Source organism: Akebia trifoliata, chromosome 4 (genome assembly GCF_017979445.1).
Source record: "Akebia trifoliata isolate Shusen 1 chromosome 4, ASM1797944v1, whole genome shotgun sequence".
Taxonomy (NCBI): Eukaryota; Viridiplantae; Streptophyta; class Magnoliopsida; order Ranunculales; family Lardizabalaceae; genus Akebia; species Akebia trifoliata.
This window is the reverse complement of record NC_141378.1, coordinates 6,623,364-6,637,705: the sequence shown is the minus strand read 5'-3', so window position 1 is coordinate 6,637,705 and position 14,342 is coordinate 6,623,364. Positions and strand designations below refer to the sequence as shown.

The 14,342-nt window shown below is 34.8% G+C and overlaps 1 protein-coding gene across 1 annotated transcript; it reads left to right on the top strand.

Moving 5' to 3' along the window:
* Positions 1-2,714: 2,714 nt before the first annotated feature.
* On the top strand, positions 2,715-9,923 carry LOC147403364 (uncharacterized). The gene is given in 2 exon segments (XM_086438924.1): positions 2,715-7,361; positions 9,013-9,923. Coding segments are annotated over 2 exon segments (3,651 nt in total). The 5' UTR covers positions 2,715-4,096; the 3' UTR covers positions 9,399-9,923.
* Positions 9,924-14,342: the final 4,419 nt, after the last annotated feature.

Below are 14,342 nucleotides of genomic sequence, written 5' to 3'. Positions count from 1 at the left end.
TAATGGTTGATGTTTCTTCCATCACAACATCCTGTATATAGAAAAACATTACATGGACCAAATTACCTTATAGGGCTTGGACCGAGGTCCCAATTGTGGTCACATGGACTATTGTTGATATTTCGTCCATCACAACACCCTATATATAGAAAAACATTATATGGACCAAATTACCTTATAGAGCTTGGACGAGGTTCCAATCATGGTCGCATGGACTGCCACATTAGCTCAAAATTTTGCCCCCTCCCCCCTTTTCAGTTTTTGAAGATGACATTGCCTCTTGGCCGGGCCTTCTCTCAGAGACAAATTAGAAAAGACCTATATATCCTTTTATTCAACTTCCAAATAAAAACCTCTGAATTTCTCCCCCAAACCATTCATCTTCAAGTTCTTCAATTGTACGATTAACTATAGTTTGCCCCCATTTAAACTTAGCTTGAATGATGATTTTACACTTGTAGGATTTGAGTATTTATCATCCTTCCCACAAAATTAAAATATTAATATTTTATTAAATTTTGACGAGTTAAAATTTTATTTCTACAATTTAATTTAAAATTACATTAGTAATATCTAATGATGAAAAAGTTATATTCAAATAAGTGTGGTCAACATTTTAGGTTTTATTAACTAAAGGGTCATAAAATCATCAACATTGCATTTTAGGTTTCACTAGCCTATCAAACTAAAATTAGGTGAGGTGGTTAAGTTTCGAGTGATAACATCATAGGCTTGGGAATGAAACGTCCCCTCGTTGCCTAACAATGGAAACTATTAAAATTGTAAATCCACCTTGAACTTATAGGAACTCAATAAACTTTTATAAAGGAGACCTCAAACAGGTGATCTAAAGATCTAAAACTACTTATTTTCTTGGTATTATATTGTTTATCTTAGGCGTGTCTTTGTTTTGTTTATTAATAACACAATGCATGTAGAATTACCCTTACGCTAGTCTTTTCTTTTAGCGTTGCCAACTTGGGTTTATTAAACAGCCCAAGAATGAATGCAAACAACCTTAACATGAGCAGTCCAAAATAAACATGCAAGTGGTCCCGAAAAGCATAAGAAATTGGTCATTTGTAACACAGAACCAGGATTTTGGGGTGGAGTCAGGATTTTGCCCACTTGGGAGGGCAACTAAGAGTGGAAATTTTTTTGTGGGGGCAAATAAGAGCGAAAACCTTTTTTGTGAGGACATTAATAGTGGATTTTTTAATCCGCCATTGTTATCTATCGCCATAGCTCATAAATCCGTAGACTTTGAAAATTCCTGTGTGGGCAAGTGCCCCCCCATTATAAATCCGTCCCTACCCCATCTGTAGACTTTGAAAATTCTTGTGGTGGGGTGAGTGCCCCCATTGTAAATCTGCCCCTTCCCAAAATATTGATATGACCCGTCCATAATGTCACGCCCCCAAAATATAACACAGATTCCCATGATTTTTGTGTTAGATCATAAGATATGAATTATTTCATAGGAAAAAAAAATGCGATAACCGAATGGTAATCTGGCAACTTTTTAGCAGTTAGAATATAAACACAAACAACTTTCTTATATAACAAAATAGCATAATTGTTAAATATGACCCAAAAGTGTGGATGAACTTAAGGCTTTACTACATTTGAGTTTGACTCTCTCATTAATCATTATACATACATTTAAGATATAACGGGGGTGTCCAGACTTACGTCCGACTAGGGGTACCGGATGAGCTAGGGTCAGAATCAAGGCATATGGGACCCTCCCCGGGCACGTGCAAATGAAAATGACGTAAATACTCTCATTTTCAATATTTAGCAAAAATCCTTCACTGTTCTCGAACCCTTCAACTTCTGTAATAAATTATTTCTAATCTATTTAAATTTATCTTCAATCCATTGTTTTCAACCTCATCTCAATTCCTGTAGGAAATCCTTACTTTTTCCAAAAATCTTATTCTCAAACTCGAAGGTTAAAGTAAACAAAATCTTAAAAAGGTGTGAACTTGCTAAGTTCTCTTTGATTGTTGATACCATGACTTGAGTTTAAATTCTACCTTCGCGGACTAATTCCTATCCATTTGTCTACTTACTTTTAATAAAATAATAATAATAAAATAAAATCTTAAGATTGTGGATAACTGATTGGAAGAAGAAAAACCAAGGATTTTTTTGTATGCTAAAGATTGAATATTAGTTTATTAGAGAAGTTGAAGGTCAAAGGGCATGTCATCAATTTACAAATATGTAGGGTACCCCAAATATTCACTAAAATGTTGATGGTTATGTCCAAATCACCTTTTTTTCCCCATTAAAATGAAAAGATAGGCCACCACCAGCCTTGACTTGACTCACACCTTGTACAGATGGAAGAGCATCTCATCCATTGTGACTTGTAAGAAACTTGACTGTTCAAAGACATAAATTTGGAAAGCTGCAGCCATGACTGTTTTCTGCCCATTAGGTTTTATCATTCAATAAATTATATAATGTTCCTCAGCAACTTGCCCCATTTGTGATATTTTCAAGGATTAATTGCTTATTTATGAGCCCATGTTTGTATAATGAGTCGTGATAAAATGACGCATTATCACATACGGTCTCTACACGGTGGACGTGACCAGTGCCCATAATCGTATATCTTTTTATTTGTGTATGTGTTTATCATTAGTCTTCTAGAATATTTATCAAAAGAATTATATATCAGTTTTGATATAAATATTGACATAATATTTGCAATTTTACTTTTTGTGCTTAATTACAAAATTATGGAAAAGCTTTAGGATTTGGACTTTTGGAGTTTGTTTTAGGTTGAACACATGGTTATAAAGGTAAATTTAAATAAATGGCTAACTATTTGAAAAAGATCAATTCATTTGTATGACTTTGAGAGTAAGGGATTAGTTGAGATGGTAAGACACGACTCCCCAGGCCGTGACTTCGAGTCTCTATATGCTTCTCCACGTAACGTGGCTACTTACCTGCTGTAACATGTGATAGGATGGGATGGTGCTTGCGGCCCCAGGTAGATTAGTCTTTACCTAAGGTGGGGATACTCCTTGGGCTACCAAAAATAAGGGTATTAAGATAAATTAATTTTCATTGAGAAGACACATTTTGCTTGAAATAAATATCAAAATTGATTAATGACCCACCTATAAAAATAAATAAATAATTATAATTATAAAAAAATAAAAATTGATTAATGACCTTTTTGATAAATATTTCAAAAATGTGGTTGGGCAGTGATTTTGACAAAATACATGGCCATTTTGATAAATTGGCTAAGGAAATACTTCAATTATTGTTTTAACAAGTTATTCTGTTATCACTCATTATTTCTTACTCTTAGGTTGTACGTATGTCGACGCATACAGAGAACATTTTAGACTATCCGATTATGTATGAAATAATTTTCAAAATGATGATTGTTGTGGTAAAAAATAATCCATTATATCATTATTAAATTTATTAAAACATTAACTCAGGAGATAATGTCATATTATTCCTCACATTTGAATTCTCCTCCACTTCGATCTTCTTCCTTAATTTGAATACTTCTACAGTTTGTATCTTATGATCAAGAAATTAAAGCCAACATGAATGAAATACCGAGGGTAAGAAGATCGACTAATGAATTTGTAAAAATTATTTGATTATCTTAGAAAAAATCAGTTTCGGCTGAATCCACATAAATGTATTTTTGGATGAATAGTTTGAAAATTATTAGGGTTCAAAGTGTGAAGAAAGGCATCAAAGTCAAGTTAAATCTATATGGCTCAATTGTCAAAATGAGGAAACAAATTCAAGGACAATTTGGAGTACACACAAGAATAATAATTAAGTGCTGACTTTGACTTTCTCCCCCACGCACACTCACCGTCAGTCCATCCGTTCTCTCTCTCACTCAATGCGTTGGAAAAAAGAGAGATTATATTGCCACACCAACTTTTACTAAAAGCTCCCCAAGATGAGTGTTAATTCTATTTTAATATCATATAAATTGGGGTGCTTTTAGTAGAAGTTGGCCTGGCTATAGAATCTCTTAAAAAATATATAAAAGAGTAGAGATTAAACAGATCTTGAAGAACAGTTGGATTTTACTAAGAGAGACATGAAACCATTTCTTCTTCTTGTTCTCTTTCTGTTTGTCCTTCAACTCAAGCCATCATCAACAACAGAAACAGAAGCTTTGATCAAATGGAAAACAAGCTTATCTTTCTATTCTCCTTCTCTCAATTCATGGTCTCTCAACAATACCCAAAACCTCTGCAATTGGACTGGCATCATATGCAACAATGCCCAAAGCGTCGTTCAATTACTCCTTCCCAATATGAATCTCTATGGCACACTTAACCAATTCAACTTCTCATCATTCCCAAACCTCACCCATTTCAATCTCAATTTCAATAATCTTATGGGAACCATACCACCCACCATTGCCAACCTCTCCAAACTCACTTTCATAGACATGGGCAATAACAATTTCACCGAAACAATCCCTTCCGACATCGGAAAATTATCAGAACTTCAGGTTCTCAACCTCTTCAACAATAGTCTAAAGGGTCCAATTCCATTTCAGATAAGTAATCTCCAAAAGGTATGGTTCCTAGACCTCGGTTCGAATTTCTTAGAATCACCAAACTTTTTAAGGTTCTCAAGCATGCCTTATCTGACACACCTTAATTTGTGTTTCAACAAGATTTCATCGGAGTTTCCACCTTTCATTCTCAATTGCCAAAATCTGACATTTCTCCATTTGGCTTACAATAATTTCACAGGTCCAATACCTGGTTCGATAACTAATCTCGTTAAGATCGAATATTTCAATCTTACCAAAAATTCATTTCAAGGACCATTGCCTACAAACCTTTCCAAGCTTGTTTCTCTCAAAAATTTAGGTTTAGGATTGAACCAATTCGTCGGAATGATACCAATTGATATTGGTTTCATTTCAAATCTTCGTGTTCTTGAACTTTACAATAATCCGTTAAGTGGGCAAATTCCTTCTTCTATAGGCCAACTTAGGATGCTTGAGTATCTTGATCTTCATAATACAAGTTTGAATTCTACAATTCCTTCTGAGCTCGGCATTTGTACTAATCTCACCTTCTTAGACCTATCGATAAATTCCCTCGTTGGGATTCTACCTCCATCGTTATCGAATCTTGGCAAAATTGGTCAAATGGGTATCTCTAGTAATCTTCTCTCTGGCGAGATAACCTCTTCTTTGATTACCAATTGGACCCAATTGGTCTCCTTTCAAATACAGAACAATTCCTTCAATGGGTCGATCCCAGCGGAGATTGGCAGATTGACAAAGCTTCAGTATCTCTACCTCTTCAATAATCAGTTTTCGGGTCCGATCCCTCAAGAAATTGGAAACCTTCAAGACTTGTTGCAACTAGACCTCTCAGTGAACAATCTTACAGGTCCGATACCTCCCACATTGGGAAACTTAACGCAATTACGAATCTTAAATCTTTTCTACAACAGCCTCACTGGTTCAATTCCACCCGAGATCGGATACTTGAAATTACTAAAAGATCTCAGTCTCAACAACAACTCTTTGGTTGGGGAGATACCGGATACCCTTTCTCGCCTTGAGAACCTTCAACTTCTGTCCTTGTTCACCAACAAGTTTTCGGGTCAAATTCCAAAAGATCTCGGCCAAAACATGTTCCTGATCGATGTCAGCTTCGCAAATAATAGCTTCTCGGGTGAATTGCCACCGAGGATTTGTAACGGCTTCTTTCTTGAACATTTCACGGTGAATGGAAATAACTTTACTGGGCCATTACCCGATTGCTTGAAGAATTGCTCGGGACTAGTCCGAGTTCGACTAGAAGGGAACAGATTCAATGGAAACATATCGAACACGTTTGGAGTACATCCTAATCTCTCGTACTTAGATCTCACGGGGAATCAATTATCGGGTGAGCTCTCGTCCAAGTGGGGAGAATGTCAAAATCTTACTTACTTGAACATAGATGGAAACAGGATTTTGGGTGAAATTCCTCCTGAGCTTGGAAGGTTGACACAATTGCGCTATCTTAGCCTGTCTTCAAATGAATTGAAGGGAACGATTCCAACTGAATTGTTGGATTTACGGTTACTATTCAACCTGAACTTGAGCAACAATCACTTAACAGGGGAGATTCCTAGTGGCATCGGCGAACTTTTGGGTCTTCAAAATCTTGATTTGTCCAAAAATGAACTAAGCAGCGACATACCTGCCGAGCTTGGACATTGCGTTGGGTTATTGACGTTGAACCTAAGCAAAAACAATTTATCTGGTGATATGCCACCGGAGCTTGGGAATTTGGCTGCATTGCAGTCATTTTTAGATGTTAGCCAGAATTCAATATCGGGATCGATCCCTCAGAACCTGTTCAAGCTTAACAAACTCGAAAATCTCAATCTCTCTCACAACAAATTCTCAGGTACAATTCCATCATTTTCAAGCTTGTCTAGTCTTCAATCGATCGATTTCTCATATAACAACTTATCGGGTCCGATTCCAACAAGTAACACTTTCCAAAGCGTGAACTTCGAAGGTAACTCAGGCCTATGTGGAGATGCAGAAGGGCTACTCCCTTGTAGTTCTAGTACCACTTATGGTGGTTCTAACGAGAGCAATAAGAAAGTAATCCTTATCGCCACCATTGTTCCCATCGTCACTATTTTATTCATGGCAAGCATCATTTCTATAATTCTAATCTCGAGGAAAACAAGACACCTGGATGATGAAGAAGAAGTCGTGAGTATCAAGAAGGGTGAGTGTTTTAAGTCATTGATATGGGAAAGAGAAGGAAGATTTACATTTAGTGACATTGTGAAAGCCACCAATGACTTTGACGAGAAGTATTGTATTGGGAGAGGAGGATTTGGGACAGTTTATAAAGGGATTCTTCGAATGGGTCATGTTGTTGCAGTAAAACGACTTAATATGTCGGATTCAAGTGAGATTCCAGAGATGAATCGACAAAGTTTCGAGAGTGAAATTCGTATGTTAACAGAGGTTCGACATCGGAATATAATTAAATTGTATGGGTATTGTTCTAAGCAAGGGTGCATGTATTTGGTGTATGAGTACGTTGAAAGAGGAAGTTTGAGGAAAGTTTTGTATGGGAAATTAGGGGGAAGAGAGCTGGATTGGGTAACCCGCGTTAAGGTTATCCAAGGTGTGGCGCATGCTATCTCTTACTTGCACCATGATTGCTCACCCGCTATAGTGCACCGGGATGTATCGTTGAATAATATTTTGCTCGAAGAAGGGTTTGAATCACGATTATCTGATTTCGGAACAGCGAGATTATTGAACCCAGATTCATCCAATTGGACTTGTGTTGCTGGTTCTTATGGCTACATTGCTCCAGGTAAAGCTACACCTTCATGTGTTCTTGTTTCGTTTATTGTTTGTGATTGTTTGTCTGCAGAAATTGATCTGTCGTGGAACAGGATAAGAGCATGAAAGAGTGTTTGGTTACATGGAAAAATAAGGGACTAAGATAATACCAGGCATGGTACATGCTTGAAAAAAAAAAAAAAAAAAGAATGTTTCCTACTGTTTCATGGATCACTCTCCTTTATCCGTGCAGCCAAACTTACTTTTCTTAGAGGAATAGGCCTTGTACTAGTTCAAAGAGTCCTATAAAAAAGGTTTTATTTGCTAGATTAGATGTTGAGGTCATTTGACTAAATCAAATTCATAATATATTTATACGAAGGCCAAAACATATTGCTTAATTTATAGTATTGATTATTAATTTATTTAGTTTGATTAAGATAGATTATTTGGATAGCAATAATCTGGATAGAATGCAATTAGGGAGTAATTGCTTTTGCTTTGCCTTCTTTTGCTTGTTGATTCCTTGAGGACTTCTTGTCCTCTTTTTAATATAAAAAATAAATAAAAATCTCTTATATTAAATAATATTATATTAAAAATATAGATGGGAAAACTGTGTTTTTTTTATGTATATTATTTGGCCATAAAACAGTTTATAAAAGTATTATAGATAATGATAATAACAGTAATGATTTTTTGACTCCCCCACATGGCATATTCAAAATACTCTCTTAATGTGGCATGTGCTAGAACCATAGATCTTTTTTTCTCGGGATACACAACTGCAAATATTTATGAGGATGTGTATCCCGAGACATAAAATCTATGGTTCTAACACATGCCATGTCAAGAGAGTATTTGGAGTATGCCACGTGGGAGAGTTGGATTATTACGACTCTAATAATAATAATTATAAAAGAGCTTCATGGAATTACTATTATAAATTAATAAAATTATGTTTTTTTTTTCATTAGTAGAAAGTAAATGGGTATTTTTGTAAAGAATAATGCTGGTGACCTCAGGCTGGAACCTCATCTCGCACTTCTTGAAGTGAAAGTGTATGGGAACCATACATGCTTTTCATTGAGATATGAGTCAAAAAGCATCTATGGTTCCTAGCCACTTTCACTTCAAGAAGTGCGTTATGAGGTTACAGCTTGAGGTCACTCTAGCACGACTCTTTTGTAAAATGATTCAACTCAATTTAGGCATCTATTTAATATATTATATATAGTACAGATATATTTCCATCAACAAATATTTTAATTGAAATTCACTGTAGGGAAAAAGAACTACTGAGGATCCACTCCCTGGAGGCTAACATATATGATAAGGGAGCAAATCCTTAGTTACGCTTTTTACCTGTAGCTTCCTATAGTGCTTATCAATGGTTGAGGGCGTGCCACATCAAACACGGTTACATCCAATCGTTTAAATTTAGAAGTTTAGTCAATGTCCATTTTCAAACTCTTGATCAGAGCCAAAAAAAAAAAAACAATCGAAGAGGGTTGAGTTGTTATTTTTCTTTGATACGATGTTTTACGGAATTTAGAACAAGAGTCATAGGGAGCTACATGAAAAATGCTCTAGAGAGGATCGTTCTCAAATAATGAAAATTGATTTTCTCCACATAATTCACTTTGATATTTAATGTGTCATTTTGCTTTTGTGATGTACAGAGCTTGCATATACAATGAAGGTTACTGAAAAATGTGATGTATATAGCTTTGGGATTGTAGCGTTAGAAGTCATGCTGGGAAAACACCCGGGAGAGATCATCTCCTCTTTATCATCATCATCATTGTCGTCATCTTCTTCTTTTGATAATGATCAAAACTTGCAACTAAAGGATTTGTTGGACCAACGACTTCCACCTCCCACAGGTCAATTGGCGGAAGATGTGGTATTTGTGGTTAACATTGCCCTAGCATGTGCACATGCCAATCCCGAGTCACGACCCACAATGCATCTCGTGGCTCAAGAGTTATCAGCTCACACTTAAGGCTATTTATCGGAGCCATTGGGTGTAATTACCATGAGTAATCTTACAAGCATTCAAAGATAGATTGGATTTTTAATCCCCCATACATGGGTCCATGGTCGTTGAGATGAACAATTCGCCACTCCCCCTCCCATATATGTTCGTGGATGATAAATTTAGGAGTCCAACTCAAAACCAATTGGCAATGAATGGAGAGGTCCAGGAGTTTATAAGAAGAGAGACAAGGCAATAAGTGTTTGATGTGGGACTAAATTCAGCCCCCAGGTGGAGCTATAAACTGGCTGACGTGGAGGAGGGAAAGACCTACTTTGATACCATTATAATTTGTGTGTGTGTGTGTGTGTGTGGGTTGGGGGAGGGGGGGTTCAACCTCAACAATGGATGCTAGTGTTTTTAAATTTTATACAAATATTTGAAATCGTTTTTATATGTGGATTGGGTATCCCACTTTTAGTCATTTTTCGGTTTCCTCATTGTTAGAATGATAAAATTGATCTTTGGGCAAAGAAGTGTATTAGATCAGTAAATCAAATATTGATCCATTATAATTTATATAACTTCTCACATTTTATGGGAATGGGACATGGCTGATCCAACATTGATCTGATAAGTTTATCAAATTGAATCTTTTTTGAACTCAAATCCTCAATCATATCCGAAGTTATTGGATGTAACTTCTGGAACGAGTGCAAGAGCACCAAGTGCCCTTCAAAGCATTAAATATTTTGAATGCAAGTACATCAAATTTCGTGAGCATGCATTCTAGGCGCTAAGCAGGTTATTAAGACGTTGCACTCGATTTCAAACTCACGATCAAGAGGAGCATACTCTTATTGCTACACCTTATCACTGAGCCACACCCCTGATGGGATGGGCTCATGTAGTTATTTAGTAGTTAATTGACGATTACAGGAAAATATGATATGGATATTTATTACTTACTCTTGCATTCGTATTTAACTACAAGAAATAAAAAAAAAAGCATCAATGCTCTACATGACTTCCTTGCCTAACAACGAAAAATATTAAAATTGTGAAATCCACCTTGACCTTGTAAGAACTCAATTAACTTTTCACTAATGTTAGAGCGACACAAATGACGTGGTGGCACGTATAACCATAGATGTTTTTTTACTTGTATCTCAAGGAAAAGCATCTATCGTTATATGCGTACCACCATGTCATTGTATCACACCTGTGTCGCCCTTTATGTCACCCCAGCACGACTCTTTAACTTTTATAAAGGAGATCTCGTATAGGTGATCTAAAGGTCTAGACCTACTTATTTTCTTCGTATGATGTTGTTTATCTTAGGTGGGTCTCGTTGGGTTCATTAATAGCACAATGCGCGTAGAAATTTTCTTACACTACCTTTTCTTTTAGTGTTGCCACTTGGGTTTATTAAGAGCGTTGCTATTGCCACACCAATTTTAACTAACGTCACAACAACTGAGCCCATTTTTTTTGGTGATATATATAAGAATTGGAGTGGCATTAATAAAATTTGGTGTGACAATAATAACTCTCTTTATTTAAATGCCCAACAATAAATGCAAACAACCTTAAACATTCCAAAATAAACAGGCAAGCCATCCCAAAAAGTTTAAGAAGTCGCGATGAATGCATGCGATCTAGGGTACACAGCTGACGTGGCAAGGGCATAGAATCATAGATATTTTTCTTTGGGTTATACGCAAAAAAGATTTGTGATTCTGTGTCCTTGCCATGTCAGCCACGTACTCAAAAGCGCATGCATTTATCATTTTTTATTATAAAAACAGACAAAAAAAAAATCTACGTTTTTTACTTCCATTTTCTTTTTGTTTCACCTTGTAAAATATATGTGATTATTGTGCCTATCAATCATTGTCACGCCCCCAAAATCTAACACAAATCCCCATGATTTTACCTACATATATGATACATATAAGAAAAAAGATAAGTGTTGTATACAAAAACTAAATTCCTCAAGACACATGATGATCATTTACAACATTTCAGTCAATAAATTAGGCTTGAAATTGACTTTTGATAAATTTTAAGTAGTTTGATCTAATCATACTATTCAAATTAGACCTATTTACGTTCACATGAACCATATTACATTTTTTTTTTTTAAAGCGACCAGTCTGCTTCAAAGAATTTAAAGAATGGTCTCCTTTACATGATATGTGGTCCTTCGACGTTTGAATATTTGAGATGATTTATGTATTCAAATTGATTCTTTAAAGAATAGTCTCATTTTCAATATTGAGCAAAAAAATCCTTTCCTTTTCTCAAACCCTTCAAAGTCTATGGTAAATTATTTCTTATCTATTTAAATTTATCTGCAATCTATTGTTTTCAACCTCGTCTTAATTTCTAGTAATAAAAAATCCTTGATTTTTCCAAAAATCTTACTCTTGAAACTCGGAAGGTTGAAGTAAACAAAATCTTAAGAAGGTGTGAACTTGCTAAGTTCCTTAAAGTCTTTGATTGTTGATACCACGACTTGGGTATAAATCCTACCTTTGCGTACTAATTCCTATCCACTTGCTTTTAATAAAAAAATAATTACAAAATAAAATCTTACGATGGTAGATAACTGATTTGAAGAAGAAAAATCAAGGATTTTTTTGTTTGTTTGTTAAAGATTGAATATTAGTTTATTAGAGAAGTTGAAGGTCAAAGGGCATGTCATCAATTCAAAAACATGTAGGGTACCCCAAATATTCACTAAAATGTTGATGAGTATGACCAAATCACCCCTTTTTTCACCCATTAAAATGAAAATATAGGCCACCAACCTTAAGTTGATTCACACCTTGTACAAACGGAAGAACATCTCATCCATTGTGACTTGTGAGAAACTTGACTGTTCAAAGACAAAAATTTTGAAAGCTGCGGCCATGGCTGTTTTCTGCCCATTAGGTTTTATCATTCAAAAAATTATTTAATGTTCCTCGGCAGCTCACTCTATTTTTCAAGGATTAATTGCTTATTTATGAGCCCATGTTTCTAAAATGGGTTGTAATAAAATGACGATCTATCACAAATGTGGTTTCTACTAGGGGTGCAATTCGGTCCGGTTCAAACCGATGGTTTTGGATTGGTTTGATTTGATTTAGAACAAGTTGCGATTCGGTTCTGGGTTAAGAACATGAAGAACCGATTAATTTGTTTTGATTTTCAGTTCAAGACTTGTATAGAACCGAATCAAACCGAGAATTGAACTCATAATGACTTAATATCTTTTTAATGATTATTTAACAGATAGATTGATGACTTTATTTTATGGATAAATGAGTGATATTTTTTTTATAGATCAATTATTGATTTAGTATATGAAATTTCATATTCAATATTTATTTTCATTAAAAGTATGTTGTTTCCATGTAGAATTATAGGACATTGGCAACCCATAGAATCAAACTGACTTTAAATTCGTTGGGGTTAGTTCGATTCTATGGGCATTTCGGTTCGATTCTGATTCTTATTTAGTGGAACTGTCCTATGTTGGTTTGGTTTCAATTTTGCGACAAATCAAACCAACCCAAGCCAAGTTGCACCCCTAATTTCTACATGATTAACATGGCAAGTGCACAGAACTATAGATCTTTTTCTTCGGGATACACAATGAAAAAGAACTACACTTCTGTGCACTTGCCACGCCAAACCATGTACAGACTTTGTATGTGTCAGTGCGTCATTTTATCATTAGTCTTCTAGAATATTTAACAAAAGAATTATATATCAATTTTGATATAAATATTTATTTATATTAAATAATATTTGCGATTTTACTTTTTGTGCTCAATTACAAAGTTATGGAAAAGTCAGAACTGTAGTTAGGGTTTGGACCTTTGAGTTTGTTTTAGGTTGAAAACAGGGTTGTAAAGGTAAATTTAAATAAATGGCTACCTATTTAAAAAAAACCAATTCGTTTGTATGACATTGAGAATAAGGGTATTTAGATAAATTAATTTTTCATTCAGAAGACACATTATGATTGAAATAAATACAAAAATTGAAAAATGACATTTTTGATAAATATTTTAAAAATGTGGTTGGATAGTAATTTTGACAAAATATTCGGTCACTTTGATTAAAAAAACTAAGGAAATACTTAAATTATTGTTTTAATAAGTAAGTCTATAATCACTCATTATTTCTTAGTCTTTCGTTGTACGTAGACTCCTAGGATGCATATGGAGAACATTTTAGACTATCCAATTATGTGTGAAATAATTGTCAAAAATGATGATTATTGCGGTAAAAAATCAATCCATTATATCATTATTAAGTTTATGAAAATATTAATGTTAATTAATCATGTAAATAAATAGTTCAAAAGTTTTAAATTCATCAATTTTTTATAAGATTAATAATAATAGAATGCTTAAGTCAGGACTCATGAGATAATGTCATATTATTCCTCAAATTTGAATTCTCCTCCACTTCGATCTTTTTTTTTTATATATATATTTATTTTAATAACTAAGTATCCTTGTAGATAGAGGATTGAGCCCGTATATGGGCTTTGCCCAGTCCATAAACCATGGTCTTGTCCAAGGATTAATTTCAAGGAATGTGCAATGCTCGCTGCCCACACATCACATGCACCAAGTAAGTGAGGGTGAGCCCTGGCAAATGGCCCTTGAGGAATTAGTGCTCATACTGGATATCGAACTCACGACCTACGGGCATCAATCACTTATCAGTCTGAAATTGCCATTTAACTAATCACTCGGGGTTTTGATGTTTTTTCTTAATTTGAAGACTTTTACAATTTGTATCTTATGAGCAAGAAATTAAAGCCAACATGAATGAAATGATATCTAAATACCGAGGGTAAAAAAGATAAACTAATAAATTTTAAAAAATTATTTGATCATCTTAAAAAAAAATCAGTGTCGTCTGAATCGACATAAATGTATTTTTGGGACCTATGATTTGGAAATTATTAAGGTTCATTGCATGAAAAAAAACATCAAAGTCAAGGTCACATCTATATGCCTCCATTGTCAA